The 16,533-nt window shown below is 35.0% G+C and overlaps 1 protein-coding gene across 6 annotated transcripts in view; it reads right to left on the reverse strand.

Annotated features, from left to right (window-relative positions):
- Positions 1 to 16,533, reverse strand: part of METTL15 (methyltransferase 15, mitochondrial 12S rRNA N4-cytidine) — a 101,563-nt gene that overhangs the window by 49,196 nt on the left and 35,834 nt on the right. For all 6 annotated transcript variants that reach the window (XR_010884108.1, XM_067296221.1, XM_067296222.1 and 3 more), the window contains one exon: positions 12,308 to 12,444. Coding sequence is in view for 5 of the 6 variants with exons in the window: in XM_067296221.1 (XP_067152322.1) it covers positions 12,308 to 12,444 (137 nt within the window). In the remaining variant the exon portion in view is untranslated. The remainder of the gene's footprint in view (positions 1 to 12,307; positions 12,445 to 16,533) is intronic.

A 16,533-nucleotide genomic window follows, 5' to 3' on the forward strand; every position in this document is an offset into this window, starting at 1 on the left:
CACAGCATAGCCTGCTTTCCAAATGTGCAGAAATAAGATCATTCTTGCTACACAGATCATAAACCAGAACACAAAAAGCCTACCCTAAACATACTGTGTAAAAAAAAAAAAAAAAAAAAAAAAAAAAAAAAAAAAAAAAAAAGCACCCAACAACAACAAAAACCCACACACCTTGTGTGGTTCCCCTCATTACCATGGTAAAATCATTAGTCTTCATATTTGGTCTTTCCTCTTATATTTGTCATGCCTCAGCTGTGGATTTTGACACATATAATAGACTCAGTTTGAAAACAAAAATTCCCAGTATGTATAAAATGAAAGCTTCCTGTTATATACAGAAATTCTTCTTAGCTTGAATTAAGAAGTTGCCTTTTATATACTTGGAGCCAGTATGAACGATGCTCCCAAAATTCCCTCTAACTGAAAAGTGCTTTCTTGTAAAGTTTCAATGTGACAGTACTGATAAAGTCACATATTTTTGGTCCTGATAGTTAGAAAATTAACAAACTGCAAATTCAATTTTGTTGTGGCACAGAATTTTTGGGAATATTAAAAGGTACTGGCATCATTTTGTACACTGTCAAATCATGGATCAAATATTATTCAAAATGCTGGTAGGTCATACCTTAATATTTGGCTCATCAACTGATAAAATCCACTATGTTTTACAAAGCCAGACTCTGTAAAGGGTTGAATTTGGTACGGGTGCTCTTTGATTCCATGTTTGAAATTGAAGTATGGAATATCTGGATGGTCACACATTGCTTCACCTGAAGTTTTTGTATTACAAGTAATCAAAACTCATTCAGATGTGCAATCAACTAAATGAGATTTTTACCCTGTCTTTAGTGGTAAATTATCTCTTCATCAGGAACAGCTAGTGGTCACAAATGAGATGAAAGAGGACAAGCTATTACCTCAGACAGATGGAAAATGTGTCTTGGGACACATCCTATTGTGCCTTGGGAAGGGACAGGAAGCAACAATGGATTAGGCCTTCCCTAGCAGCAGAAAGGTTGGCTTTTTAATAGCTGCTTCTCCCAGTTTCACAGGGAACAGGTTTCTAGTTTCTTTCAAGGGGTGAAGGTACAGGTTTTCAGGTCCCCATATAATTACCAGAATAGAAAGTGGTATTTGTGCTTTCCCAGAGATAAAGATGCAATGGCTTGGGGGACCCCAGAGAGCAGCTCTTATCCTCCCCTTTCCCTCCCTGCCCTTCACAGCCTGCTTTAAATCAAGTGGAGGTGGTAGCAGGTAGGCATAGACCAGCTTAAAGATAAATGGACAATCTGGACATTATCATCAGAAAGAATTCAGTTCTGTTTTCCTGACTCTTCCTTAAAAATCTAGGATTCAAAAGTCTCTAACCTCTCCTGATCAATTTAAGACTGTACAGTAAGTAATATTAATATTACAGATTGTTTCTGCTGAGGAGAGACGTCACGTAATCTTTCTTATAAATCTGTGCAAGTCAAAAGTTAAGGTCATTTACTAGTCAATAGTAGTCTCAAATACTTGCACCATTCAGTGGTGCCAAGGACACAGGTAACTTCCACTTCAAGTTATGCTGTATGCTTTCTCCAACAAGGTTTTAAAAAGAAATTTTCTGAAATCATCCCATCCAAATCTTTACTGTTCGATCAATCTAAGTTGCTGCATTTGCAAGTATTCGAATGCAAAGCCAACCACCAACTGTCTGATTTTACTTTCAGTCCTTTGAATATTCTGTACTACACTTGGCACGGCTGAGTCACACTGCCCAAAATCGAATTAAAATGCAAATGATGTTTATTATGATGACAAGAAAAATAGAATTATATAGTCAAACTCAAAATAATTCATTTTTATGATCTATGTCACTTATATTCATGATCCTAATGTATCTAAGGGTAAGAATAACAGTATTTGTAGTATAATGACTCAATCGAAAATAGTCTGAACTCCAAATAACTTTTCCATGTATGTACACATTTCATACTTAGTTAAGTGTGAAGCTCAGTACTGGTGCAAAAAAAAGCCATTAACAAATATTTTCATTTAATTATCCATTTTCCTGATTCTTTATTCAATTTAAAGAAATAAAAGTATGAATCAGAGACTAACAGCTTTTTTTGTTTATAGTTACTTAATAAATGACATGTTTAGGTTAACTTCTCATCAGTCTTGACCTTCTTTTATTAAGTGACAAGTACCTTTTTTTGGTCCATAAATTGATATCATCTCCTGGTTTACAGGAAAATTCGACTCCTCAGAATTATAATCTACATATTTTTGCATCAGACAATAAAAGCAAAACTCTGTTGCATCAATAAGTATCTCAATACAGACTACGTACTTTAGTTTGGCACTGAATGCCTCTGATGCTTCTTATTGTAAAAGTGAACAAGAGTAGGCTAATTATACAGCTTTTGACAAATACCAAGCTAAAGTACTAACTGTTGCTGACAAATATGAAGATACCATCTTCCCAATAGGAGAAAAAGATCTGTAGCCAACTGGCTGGCAGATGCACAAAAGTTCAGATAAGAACCTGTGTTCTCTTCTTTCCTTGCCTTATCTCTCATTAAGCTACACAGAACTGTCCTCAGAAACACTCTGCATGTATGAGCTAAAACATTGAGCTCTGAAGATGTTCTGAGCATTTTCATACCATACCAATAATAGATGAATTAAAATGAACAATGATTGACGCATCTGAAACTACCGCTGGTTTAAGTAACACTTGGCACCGCATTCCATATAAAGTTGAGACAGCAGGATAGCAGGTTTATGTATATAACGCCCTTAAAGATAAACTGAAGATCTGGATATTTGTACTGGAAAAAAATTCAAACCTCCCATACTCAGCTCTGTGTCCCTGACCAACACCTAGAGGTTTTTGTTTGTTTGTTTTAATTTCAAAAGCCTCTTATCCCTCTTAATCAACTTAAGTCAAGAAATAGAGGTCCTTGCTGCCTTCATTCTGTACAAACAGTTAAAATTTTATAGTATCCTTAGAAACACAGACAAAAAATTATGTGGCAGAAAAAGACTGCGACATTCAACAGAATGTTTCTTGGTTTCTTTCAAGTGGTTCCTTGATCTATCTGTTGTCAAAGGTGCAGTAGCTCCTCAAGCTGACAGGTAATTAAACTGCTTGGGCTACAGTAGATGATCACATAGTCTGCCCTGACCAAACAAAATCTAGAACAGAGTAAGTATGAAAAGGAATAATGGGAACAGGGAAGTGAATCACAGAAACAGAATCTCTTCCTATACATTTTGGATGATGATCCACTGCAAGAACTTTGGGGAGATGACAACATGATACATCTCTCAATTTTAATTTAAACTCCATAAACAATATAAACCAATATAAAGCACTATCACATCTGATTATGTCTCTGTGGACCACCTCCGAGATACTCGCTACTGCCTGCTACAGAAAACTAGTGCACAAATTAAAACTTGTCATTTAATGCTACAGCACTACAGTACAATAAGATCAGGAAGTAAATGTATTTCAGAATCCTGTTATGCCTTAGAAATATTCAAAAAGACCTACCCATATCAGATTACAATCTACATTCTATAACTGTTCGTACTGACACTGCTTTAAGCAGAAGATTGGACTAGATGACTTCCTAAGATGCCTTCCAATCTGAGTGAATTTGTTATTTTTTTATCGTGGGAGAAATTGCCTAAATCACTGAATCAATAAATACAAATTATTTACAAAACTCTAATTTCCACTTAGTATTGAAATGTAAATGACTCAATAACAGTAACAGGAAGAAGAAAAGATAGAAATAAAGCAGTTCATTGTTTCAGGCCTAATACATCTCTCTGTTTCAAGCCAACATCTCTAAGATTTTCCCATTAAAATAATATAAAGATGCTTCTTCTCTCAAGACTATTCAGGTCAAAACGGCAGCAACTTGTTTTCCTAAACCTGATTCGTTTGACTGGAAATAACATTGTCTGGCACTGGTACATGAGATGTTATGTATGAAAGCAGATACAAAAAATAAATCTAGGACATCACATCAAAAATCATTTTTAATAAATAATATAACCATCAGATAATTTTGCCAAGATAAAAGAGATAAATATATGCAGTGTAAAAGGGATTAACAGAATCCAGTAAACAGAATGAGTCTGGATAGACTGAATAGTATTTAATCATTTCCCAAGTGTTTATAGTGTTAAGTAAAAGCTTCAGTGGGAATGTCAACATAACTTTACATGTGTTGAAACTACTGCTATTGTATATACATATAGAGGCAGTATTTGGGCACAGCTATGTTTTTAAGACACCTTACTCCTCCTTTGAGATGCAAACAGTGCAAATGAGGACTTTCCTTTTATATATAGTATGTGAAATTTAAACTCAGCTACTAATGTTGCAAATGGCCTGTAGACATCCCACTTCAATGCATGAGCTAGACAGATCTCAAGTTAAACAACAGTCAGGTTAGGACAGTATTTGGTTGCAACTGAGGCAGAAAAAAATTAGAGCTCTGAAATGATTTTGATAAATTCATGTTGTAAATCCAGCAGACAGAACTTTGCCATGTCATTCAGCATTAAAATTCTGGTTTGACAGTGCTAAAAAGAATTCCGTGATGGAGAGATATGAGATGTTGATACCACATCCAACAATTACCCTTAACATCCTACATAAAATGCTCTGCTCCAGCCTTCCAAACATACATGTTAACCTGTTTCAGTCCATTGAAAATGCACTTTCCTGCCCTCACTGACTATGTAATGCAAGTAAAAGCTGTTTTCTGGCTTCCCATGCACAAAATAGCTAACAAATCCCACCACCGGAACCAAATACCAGTGAAAGCACCAATGTTTTAGGACTCACTTCACAGGCAGTATTGGCACACAGCAGGAAAAAATCCCAGTTTAGGACCCCCTTCAGTTTTTCCCATATGGATGCAGTCACAACTCACACTTTCATATCCATGCCCACTCTGTAAGGTACAGTGTTTGAGCTGCTCACATCTATCTCTTCTGAGGAAAAGCAGAAACATGCTGGAAGCTGCATCTGGTCAAAGAGCCACAGTGGATCATCACTAAATCATTCCTTCTATAGCCTGGTGGACAGGGACATTATCCCAGAAGGAAAATTAACCAACTTTCCTTACTACACTTGTTCATTCTGGAAACAATTTTCCTGTTCTTCAGGCAATCCACCAACTTCCCTTCCCCTAGGCTTTTTCTCCCTGCACTATAAAGTAGCAAAACAGGACTTTTATATCTTAAAAGGTGTCTGTGGATAAATACAGTATGAACTGACACCACCATGTCTGCTTTATCAGTATACCTAACTTTGTCATCTTTTCACATTATCATCCTCATGACTTCTTACTGGTTACATCTTCCTAAACTTACTTCTAAAACTGAGTTACATCCCCTTTTAAAGAAACACTTGGATTTCTGCACTGTTTCTCTTCCCCCTGCTTTTCCAAGATGTCTGTTTGCCTACCTGGTCTTACACAGTGATACATTTTGTGGGTGTTCAGGAAACATTTGCAGTTCAATGGCCATTTCCACATGAAACGTTCTGTTCTGCATAAGCCAAACAAATACTTTCTGTTTATATGAATACATATACAGATTCAATATATGTATTCACTAGTTCATACCATGAATTATTTTCCCTGTGTGACAAACTCATTAATACATCCCTTTTTCAAAATATTCTGTATGTAAAAATCCATCAATAAAACACAAAAGATAAAAAGACTGATTATACCCTACAGAAAATATTGCACTGCTCTGTGACTAACTTTAATGTCTACCTTTATGTCTTAAATGAAAACTTACAGTGCAAATTCCCAAAGATAGTAACTCTCCCTGTTTGTAGAAAAATCAATAAAACTTTTGATGCTCACAGGATACTACTCCTAGGAACTACATAGCACCCTGCTATTTTAAGCCATTACTTTCTACTGATCACTATGATTAACTGTAACCATAGTTAGCTTATTAACTGTAAAAAAATATTATGCATATTAATTGGGAGACAAGAGTGAAAAGATGTAAATATATAGTGTAAAAGCACACAGTAGAAAACATGTACTTTACAATATAAAAACATATTAAAACATGTTTACTTTTGAAAAATCTGTAAGTGTGTTTTTTATAGAGAGCAAGTGAAGTGTGGAATAGATATGGGCTTTGTATCACACTGTGCACCACTGACAGCTGAGAGAAGAGGCAGGGTTGGTTAATCCTCAACCAAAATAATCCATCTACACACTGTTGACAGTTGGCTGTAAAAAAATTCCATTCATTTGAGAAACTCCTATAAATAGAAAAAAATAATGAGTTGATAGTAACTCCGGGGATAGTGGTGTGGGTATGCAGGCACCTGAAGTAGCACTGTGTGTGTTTACGTACACCAAAATTATTTTTAATATACAAATTCAGATACAAATTTTTACAAGTTTTAGAAGCCATTTATATTCAGAGCAAATTACAAATCATTCTGCTAAGAGATTAATTAAGAATATGGTCTTGATGAAGAAGCATCAGCATTTGTTTCCATTATCTCTTGATTTAGCCAGGAAATAACCAACAAAATATTAATGAACTGGTCTTATCTTAACTGCATGTTAGTCGCTTTGTTTCAGCTCCCTGATTTAAATCCCTAATGAAAACAGTAAACCTGTCTTTCACAATTCCTTAGCAGAGATACATTACTGTTAACTGTGAGTATATGACTGCAAGAGCAATTCAGAGTATTACCACAGGAACATCAGGTAAATTAAAAAAAAAAAATCTGTAACATTTAGTGCTGCTAGTTAACATGGTTAGGTATATAAGAACTTGATATTGAGCATAAAAGGAAACACACATATGCACTACATCTGTTTTTCAAAGACTGTGAACATGGTACTATGTGCTTCTTATGGAAACAGCTGCAGCCCCCCACCCCCACCCCCTTTTCTTTCCCAGTATCATCTACTACAGGGTATTGTATGAATGAAGAGATACTGTCTTTGAAAGGCTTTCAAGGAGCAGGGTGGAGGGTTTAGACACCTTAACTAATGAGTCACTTCAACCATAGAAAAACAAAGAATTTCCTTTTCTGTCAAGAAATTTTCCTTTCAATCACACAATCTGTTTTCCTCCTTTCCTTGTTCTTAGAGAATATTTACAGGAAGAGCAAAGATTGACAGTCTTGAAAAGGCTCAGCTGCTTTCTTCTGACTATTGGTTTAATTTTGTTTCTGCCATGGTAAAACCGAATGTCACCGGCCAGTTTTGGATTCTTAACACTGTGCTGAGTACTTCTTGGACCACTAAGGAGTTACCTATCACAACAATATATTTTTCTTACACAAAAGTACCTCTTTCTGAACTTCAAATTACTAGACTGCAGTCCATACTTGGTATTGATTTTGCAGACCATACAATGGATTAAAAGACATAGTCAAAACGTCTGTAAAGAAAGGAAAATTAAGACCTGCATACACAAAAGCTTTAACTGCAATTTAAAGGAGATGTTGGTAATAAGACATCTAATTACACTGCGTAAGAGAAAACTAACACTCATATTGACAAGGTTTTAAGAAAACACTAAAGGGCCAAGTTATAAAAGACTGTAGAGTAAAAGGGGAAGAAAATCAAGTGGTAAAAGTAGACTGTTAAAAGTGTTTTCTAGGCTAGGGTAACTTTGAATTGGACCCAATATTGAATTGAAAGTTCGATGTACTGAAGGATCAGATTATACGTATGAAAGCAAGTAAAGGATTCTAGGCATTCTGAAACCTGTACAACTGGAATTCTGGCAGCAATAGAAAGAATTTTTATTCTTATATTTTAGAAGGAACTTTACTCAGGTTGGTTACCAAATCAATCTCTCGTGTAACAAACTAAATGACAGAAAACCCTATTCTAATACAATGGCATTTTACGGTCACTTAATGGATCTTAGTAGCATTTTTTCCATCTCATACATCTAAGACATTTATCTATGGTGCCTGTATTTGAGAGACAGAGATGCTGACACACATGGAGAATTCTTTATAAAGATTTAAAGCTACAGGGAACTTTAATGATCTTGCTTACATATAGTCAAAGCATCATTATGATGACATATATATGCCTTGATTACAGATTGCAAGTATACCTTCTTTCAAGTCCACAGTCAAGAGTTTAATAACAAGTAGAGCAATGGAAGCATCAATATATTACACACTCAGCTACAATTCACAAGTACTTAGGAAGAGGTTATTGTAACCTAAAAAAAAGTTTTGTTTTCCTCTAGGACCTAATACATATTCTATTTTGCCAGAACTTGCTAGATGCAGTTGATGGTTCTAGCTTTTTCTTTTTGTAAACTTAGTATCACTCTGAATGAAAAACCCACAAACAGCATCACCTCAAAATTACTTCAGAATTGCAGAAAAATATATTGCAGTTCAATTAAGTGAGGAATTTCATACTACTTGTCCCTACTTCTGGGGCATGTTTTCTTATTCTGTGCAGACAATCACAAAGAACATACTGTCTTTTCTGCGTAGGCTTTGCGTAGGTTTCTCATATTTAAAAGCTTGCAATGATACTGGTTAATTGCTAGATTTCAGCCACCTTTCTAACCTCTCTCTTTCAGTGAGTGTGAAAGGGTTTACTTGTAATATATATTGCTACTGATAGAATTTTATCTTGTTCTGGATTCTCAGCAGCAATTTCCCAGTTAGAGGCTTCCCCGGAAAGCACGTCAAAGGATTCCCACCCACACACTGAATATCTAACAGCCCCGACCCATTTTCTCCTTATTAAAGCAGCACTACATATTTAAAAATAATAATAAACAGAGAAGCTAAATAAATGCAAGAATTGCAGTGGGAACTCTACCCTTTTTGTGTTTTATTTCTGACAAAACCACTACCAAGAAGCTAAGAGATGCATTTAAACTACAAATATCAAATGCATTTTTCCCTCAGTGTTCTCATTCAGTGACTTATTGCTCCGGCTGTCTTTTGACTAAGTAGAGGTGGGACTTCATTTATTATTCTGAATATAGAAAAAAACCTAATTTAGCCATACTTATCTCTTCCAACCATATCTTTGGGCATATTTCTGCAACTTGAGCTTTAATAATCTCACAACTCATTGACATAAGATATAGGATGTTAAAAAAAAATAAAAATAAAAATCAAGCACCCACGTGAATAACCCAGTTGAAATTATATGATTTTACTAATATTATTAAAGTTGCTTAACCACAATAAGCAATAGATAAGAAATAAGATTTTATGGTAGGATAGGCTACTACAAATGACACTGCAAGATTTAAGATCTGACGTAGCTGGTATACTGAAAATTTTGAGCATCCTTGTTTAAATGGTTAAACAGGTACAGTATTCTGTTTTAAGTAGAAACAAAACTGCAACAGAAAATTCAATAAATGTACGACTTGTAATTTTCCCATTGCATTCAAAATTTCACAGACATACTATGAATCTCTGATTTTACTGCTTACAGTTGCGTAACAGCCTCTTTCCCCCCCTGTGCTATCATCTCTAAAGGAAGTGAAGCACTTTGGTAAGTCAAATAACCTGTCCCAAAATGACAATGTTAAACTGAAAGAGGTGAAAAAAACCCTCAAGATCGGAAAAACAATGGAGAAATTTATATTTCTTCAGTGCTGCAGTTCAGTTTCATTTGTGTCTGTACTTACAGAAGGGACAGCCCTACATTTCTCTCTGCCTGCAAATGAATGCTCCCATTACCACCTTTATGATAGCACAACCATTTCTGTGGCTGCGTGGTGAACCTCATAAGGGAACTATTTTAACCGACAATTAACATGACCAGATATAGTTTTCAACTGGATCAATTCCCTGACTTTTGGGGGCCAATACGGATCTGAATTGAACTGATAAAACTATGATAAAAGGTTTATTTCTAACAGTACTAGAAATAGACAATAAAAAAATATTGTATTAGCTCAACCATCTTTTAATGAATATCAAAAGAAAATATTTCATTTATGAAAAACCTATCTCCTGTAGCACAAGTAAATCTTTTATACTTCCAGTTTATTTGTAAACAGACTTTAACTGCTATTTATAAAAGATATACATATTCTTTCTTCTGCCCTTTTAATTTACACTTTATAACACAACTGACATCCCAAAGTAAGTAGATTATTAATAACTATTTATTCCACATAAGAACATTCTTAAGATGACTAGCTTAATTTTCAACAGAAACTACTATAAGACAGATATATTTCTTACCTTTTGAAAAAGGACCCACCAGTTCTTTCCACTGGTTTATAACAGAAGATGAGGGAAAACACCAAAAACAACAAGACTGCTCTGTATCTTACAACACATACAAATAGCATGGAGTCTTCTTTCAATGATTAAGACTTTAACAACAGTTTAGCCCTATGCCATTTAAGAATCCACTTCCTTCTAATGACAACTTGAGTCTGTAATGGTGGATAACACTGTATCTGGAACACTATTGAACAGATTTATATGAGTTTACAAACAAACCCACGAACTAGAAGACTCCCTTTTTTATAACGTCACAGTAAGTTACATCAACTGTAATACTACATTGATTAAAGCATGTCTCCTAACAAACATAAGCAAGTAAAGAAGAAACAGTATCAATTCAGAGCTAATCTAATTGTTGGCAAAACAACATCTGATACTTGTAAAATCTCTTCATCTATCTGGAAAATAAACTTCCTTCACATCAAGGTTTCCACAGGATACTTTATGGACAAATATACTGAGTCAGAGGATTGTTCATCATTGTATTATGCTTGGCAAATGTTTTTGAAAACTTTTAGATACATTTGCTTCAATCTGGACTACATATTTTTTTCTGTGACACAAAATGAAAAAGAACAGTAGACTTTACTACTCCAATAACATCTGTTTGCAGAAATGTGTTTGCAGGTTTAGTTTGAAAGAAAATGGACTTATCCTAACATATATTCTCTACGCTATTCTGTCAAAAAGAAAATTATCCTGTAATGGCAAAGTAGTATTTGAGAGATGAATTTTATAAATTTATACGTACGCACTGCATCTCACTTGAGCCCACATAGAACTGAAAATTTGAAGATGTATATTTAAGTGGTCTTACAAAGTAGGAAGATCAGAGAATGAGCTATGCTTTCTTCTCCCTTGAATTTTTCCCACAGGGCCTCGGACAATGGCACATGAATAAAGGAGTGCATAATTAAACCTTTTCTTTCAGAAAACATGAGGAATACCTTCCACATTGCTTTGAGTACTGCTCTCTTAGAACAATTTCCTCTCCCTTCATGGGAATATGTTTAAACTAGATATTTCTAGTATGGAGAAACCTGAAAGAGGCAGATAAAGATTTGCCTCTTTTCATGTAAAACCCCTTTTGAACTAAATACTCTGAAGTTTTCAGAATGATAGTAAATGTCCTCTTCTTCCTCCTTTCCCTAAACTCCTTAAGTATTATTTTTTCCATACTATTTGATTTTGTATCCACATATTTTTACTTCTTGGCCAAATTTAAAAACCAGCTTTTGAAAAGCGCATACTCAGCTCTACATATTGCACACTTATGCGTGGATGCATATACACTCCGATTGGACTGCTTCATGAATAAAATAAAAGAACAAGACCTTTGTATAACTAACAAAAAATTAAAAATTTGCATTTAGCAGCTTTTCATTTAATGAATTAAGCACTCTATTCAACAAGGAAACTGAAGGATGAGCTAAATGGTCTCAACAGAAAAAGAGAGGCTTGTTTAATTGATTAGTAGTTTCTTAAGCCAGTGGCACAACTGACAGAATATTTAGCAAACACAATACTGAATTACAATAAATTGTGTTTGCAATTTTAAATAGTTTTCAGAATGAGTCATATTTAAATTACCTCACTATTTAAAAGTATATCATTCCATCCTGTTTTGTGAAATATTTCTTTGCTAGTAAAATCATGATGTATATGTTTTTGTGCAACTCTGTCACCAGAATAATCTCCAAGTAAAGATCACATGAATTCTTTTAAAACATAAATTTTCAATAGCAAATTGGCTACTTAAAACATATACAAAGTTAGCAGAGTACAGAACATGTATTTAACTCCAAAAACCTCAGAAAAGCTTTCATGCAATTATGCAAATAAATTGAATAGGATTTCTTTATGAGGTTTATACAGTACATAATGCCATTCTACAATAATAAGCCATTAAAAACTATATAAATATATTAAAACTATAAAAATATGTTGAATTGGGTATACAACATCACAATATTAAGCTCATCTCAAACATATTTAAAAGAGCAGAAAACTACTTACGGGTAAGATTCTGAGAGTTGTTGAGCTATTTTATAAGCCGTGGGGTCCCTGTCTAGTGCATGTACTGTAATGTCACTGGTTTTCTGTAGAAGAGCTGTAGTATGACCTCCAGCTCCAAACGTCATATCAAGGAAACTCTGTTGGATACAAAAGACAACACCATTACCTTATAATAGAACAGAAATAAACTTATTGTCGATTTAAACCTTTAGTTAATCTCTCTCATATGCTGGAGGAAGGAAGACTATTAAATATAATTGTGGTTTTGGAAGTATTTTCATATTTTGAGCAGAACTGCAATTATGTCAGAGTAATACTTTTCTGGGGGTTGTGACCCCCTTAACCTACCTCACCTACCCCTCCAGTCCCCAAAGGGACAACCATTTCCACAGCATCATATTCTTCCCGCTTCTTTATATTGTGAATTTAGAAGAAAGCTAGTTGTTTCACAGCTTCACCAGATTTACTCATATTGAAAGATGTATGGCTACAAGGAGTAATCAGCACCATCTGCTTTGTAAGATTGTCTAAAAGGAAGGCTGAGGGATTTGTGTATAGAGAAAGAAAAAACTGCAGCTCAAAATGTGATGGCAGCACAGGCACAGATATCCTGACTGGGACTAATCTAACCAGCATAAAAAATGTAAGTTTTGAAGACACAGTACTGATGATTTCAGATCCACTACACAAGGTTAAGGCTATGCATTGAGGTTACTATGATATGCTGAAACCAGTGCTGTTGCATCCTCACTACCATCATTACACATGTTAACTAGATTCAGAACCATACAGGAAGGCTTCCCTAAACAACAATAACATTTCAAATTTGCTGTATGTGACAACCTCTGGGCTTAAATTATACCTTTTGATGAACAATGTACATTTCTATACTTCTGAAGAGGATATATGCACATAGGCAGTAAATAATGTTAATGTTTTGGGTACAGTGACATAAACTAAGACTGAAAGATTTTCAGTAGTACCAGGCAAACACAGCCATCCTCTCCAGACCTCCTCTTCTGGACTGAAACTGAAAACATATTCAAGAAACTTTGAATGCACTCAGACCAAAACATAAACAGGTATAGCATAAGCACAGGTTAAGTAGAATTGGGCATTGCAATTCCAATGATGAGTCTCTTGGAATTCCAAATTCCTGAAGATGAATGCAAATTTCATATTCCCTTTATCAAAAACTTCACAAAAATCACAACAACAAAATTTCAGTATCATGACTGAGAAGGGTGATGGCGTCACAAAATTTTACACAGAGATAAGGTGGCTTCCAGAGGCTGGTTAACCCTATGCCACACTCATGAAGGAGAACATCTGGGGCAAACCATTTGCCTGCAAAAAGGGAGGGAGATGGACTGACTGGCATGCAGTAGGTCCCAACAGGAGAAAGCAGCAGAAGGGCAGCTGAGATAAGACTCTAGCAGGGGGACACTTCCCCCCCTGCCTGCTCTACTGTTTCTGTATGCTGATTCTAGAGAGGCTTTGGTAATCAAAGTCCATTTGACCAACAGGCTGACCAGGTGGTTCAACTCCTGAGACTTGCCTAGGAAAGAGCTGTTTGGGACAGATAACCCACCTTGAACCAAGGCAGGCTGGATCTACAGGATCTTATGATAAAGAAAAAAGTTTTGATCTGTGTCCTCCCTAAAGGGAGAAATACAAGAAAATTAGCTGAAACTTAATGATGTTATAAGCCTTTTTATCCATAAAACTGAAGTGCTTTTTATAGGAGCTGGCTTATATGTTTCTACTCCTTTGGACAGAAATTCTAGTACTTAAGTTGACAGACCTACTTTGTTGACAGAAATAACTGGCCCTTCATTCAGCAATTCGGAGGTTATATGAGTGCACTCCTATTTAAGAAATATTTCCTTTTCAAATTACTACTAAGAAAATATCTATTATTCTATACTCCACAGAAAACATACTGAGGCTTAGAAAAAACAAACAGAATTCTGTTGTTTTATAACAGCATATTTTAACCCACGTAGATACGATATTGAACAATATCTTCCCTAGTTTCTGCATCTCTAAATTCCCTTAACTCTTTCCTCTCAGTTAATTTTTCCAAAAAATGATGATGACAGTAATAATAGTAATAATAATAAAAGAGGCAGACTCCATGGAAGCTAGACTAAACTAGAAGAATAGAGTCTTCATATCCTTTAATATGAATACCTGATTTTTTTCACTGCTCAAATTTTTGGATGATAAAACAGTTTTTGAAAACTACTTACCAAGCACAATCAAATTATATTACTTAAAAACCTCATGTACACTAAACTTACTTACACAAATTATACACATCAAAGCTAAGCACCACTTAATGGCAATTTTATTACTTTTATAACTAGTAATTATTATAGATTTTGCTTGTAAAATATACAAGTTGACAGATACACTTTGAGCCTAAGCAAGGTATCATTACACCCCCCAAAAGCCCAGAAACTGTAAAAGCTATTAAATCCTTTTAGAAAAAGTCTGCTGCACTTAGCATGTTACAGCGTAACTGCTTTCACACTATTTCATTTCTTTCTTTTTTTTTTTTTAAAGTTTCCTATTAAACATATTGTAACTTAACTGTTGAAATAAGAAAGTTTCAACCACAAAGACCCTTCAGATAAAAGTGGAAATTCAAAGACAATGAAGACCAGAGTAAGACTGACCCAAAAGTTTTCCCAGAAACAGTTTTTAGAAGCCATAAATAAAGACTTTTTTAAAGAAATCCCACAATAACAAAATGGATTATTTAAGATACTAATAATCCAACACTACTGTGCCTACAAGTAAGTGAAAATTACGATTATTTATACAGATCTTTAGGATGTTATGATATTCTATTTAGTTTCTTTATATATACCATCAGACTTCCTAAGCCTGTGCTCTACTGGCAGAATTTTCCTATGATATTTTATAAAGTTCTTGTGGGGAAAAAGTAGTTGGCTCATCTTCCAATATCAAATTGCATCATTCATATGAGGAACTGACACAAAATATCAGTTTTCTGTAAACAACATGCATAACACAAAGTTATGCTACTCAAGCAAATCATTAGATCCCTGAAAGTATTGCCATAAGAATTGCAAAATCTACCTTTAAATGTTGCTCCATTAAGATTAGGAGTAACAAGGAGAATCAGGTAAAGTATTAAAACAAACAAACAAAAAACACACATGCAAAAGCATCAGAATTTCAAAGTAAAAGCCTGTAACATAAGCAGCACATGCAAGCTCCAGTAAGTTCAGCTGAAAGGTACAGAAATCAGCTCGGTCTTTAAAAACTCTGGGAGGAGGAAGGGGAATGTATAGTTTGTATTACATGAAGGTATTATTTCCAAAGGTAACAAACATGGTGCGCAAAAATATTAACAAAGAATAAAGACATACAAAAGGTACTGGAAAGAGCTGTGATAAAAAGAAACATAAAAAGGAAGACTTCAGTGCAATACTGTATCAGTGTAGGCAACTAAGCTTAGAAAAATCAGATGTAATGTGGGCAAAAAAAAATCAGATATTTACACTACAGTTTAAAACATCTGAATCTAAAATTTTACTTCTCCATCACTACTGTGCAGCCCTGGATATTTTCTTTGTGAGAGATAAGACACACTTGGGAGTCCAAATTTAGATTTTGCTTTCTTAAATGTCCAAATCATTTAAGAAAAATACTGACGCTTAATTCAGTTTCTCAAAATTAAGAATTAATGACTAGAATTGAATATCCCTTCAAACATTTGTTATTCACATTTTACAGGCTTCTGGTTAGAGAAGTTGTGGGTTCCTATGGAAACTCTCAACTCAAAATAACAAGTAGACTTCCTTTCAATGGGCACCCAAAGAAGAAAGTTCATGAAGTCATTACCCCTGGACACAGCTCAGTAGAACAGAGATTGAACTGATTTTGCCTCTTCATCTGGGACTCTAAGAAGCTCAGTTGCTCTGCCGCTGTACTGAGCAAGGCTGAACCGCTGCTGCCACTGTATTGCTCAGTTTTCCCATCTCTTTACACACAAAAAAGTGTAGCACCAGTGTGGGACAAAGGTTTCTTTCTTGGCAAATATAGGCTATGCATACATTACCAAGCAGTGAAGCAAGAGCGACAGTAGCATGTGTTTAGAGCAAAATAGCTGGTGTTGAGGACTATACTGTTACTTGCACTATTCTTGGACAAATCCAGTACTAGCTACTGAAGAGGATACTGGACTAATTAGC

The sequence above is a fragment of the Apteryx mantelli genome, chromosome 4, assembly GCF_036417845.1.
Source record: "Apteryx mantelli isolate bAptMan1 chromosome 4, bAptMan1.hap1, whole genome shotgun sequence".
Classification (NCBI taxonomy): domain Eukaryota; kingdom Metazoa; phylum Chordata; class Aves; order Apterygiformes; family Apterygidae; genus Apteryx; species Apteryx mantelli.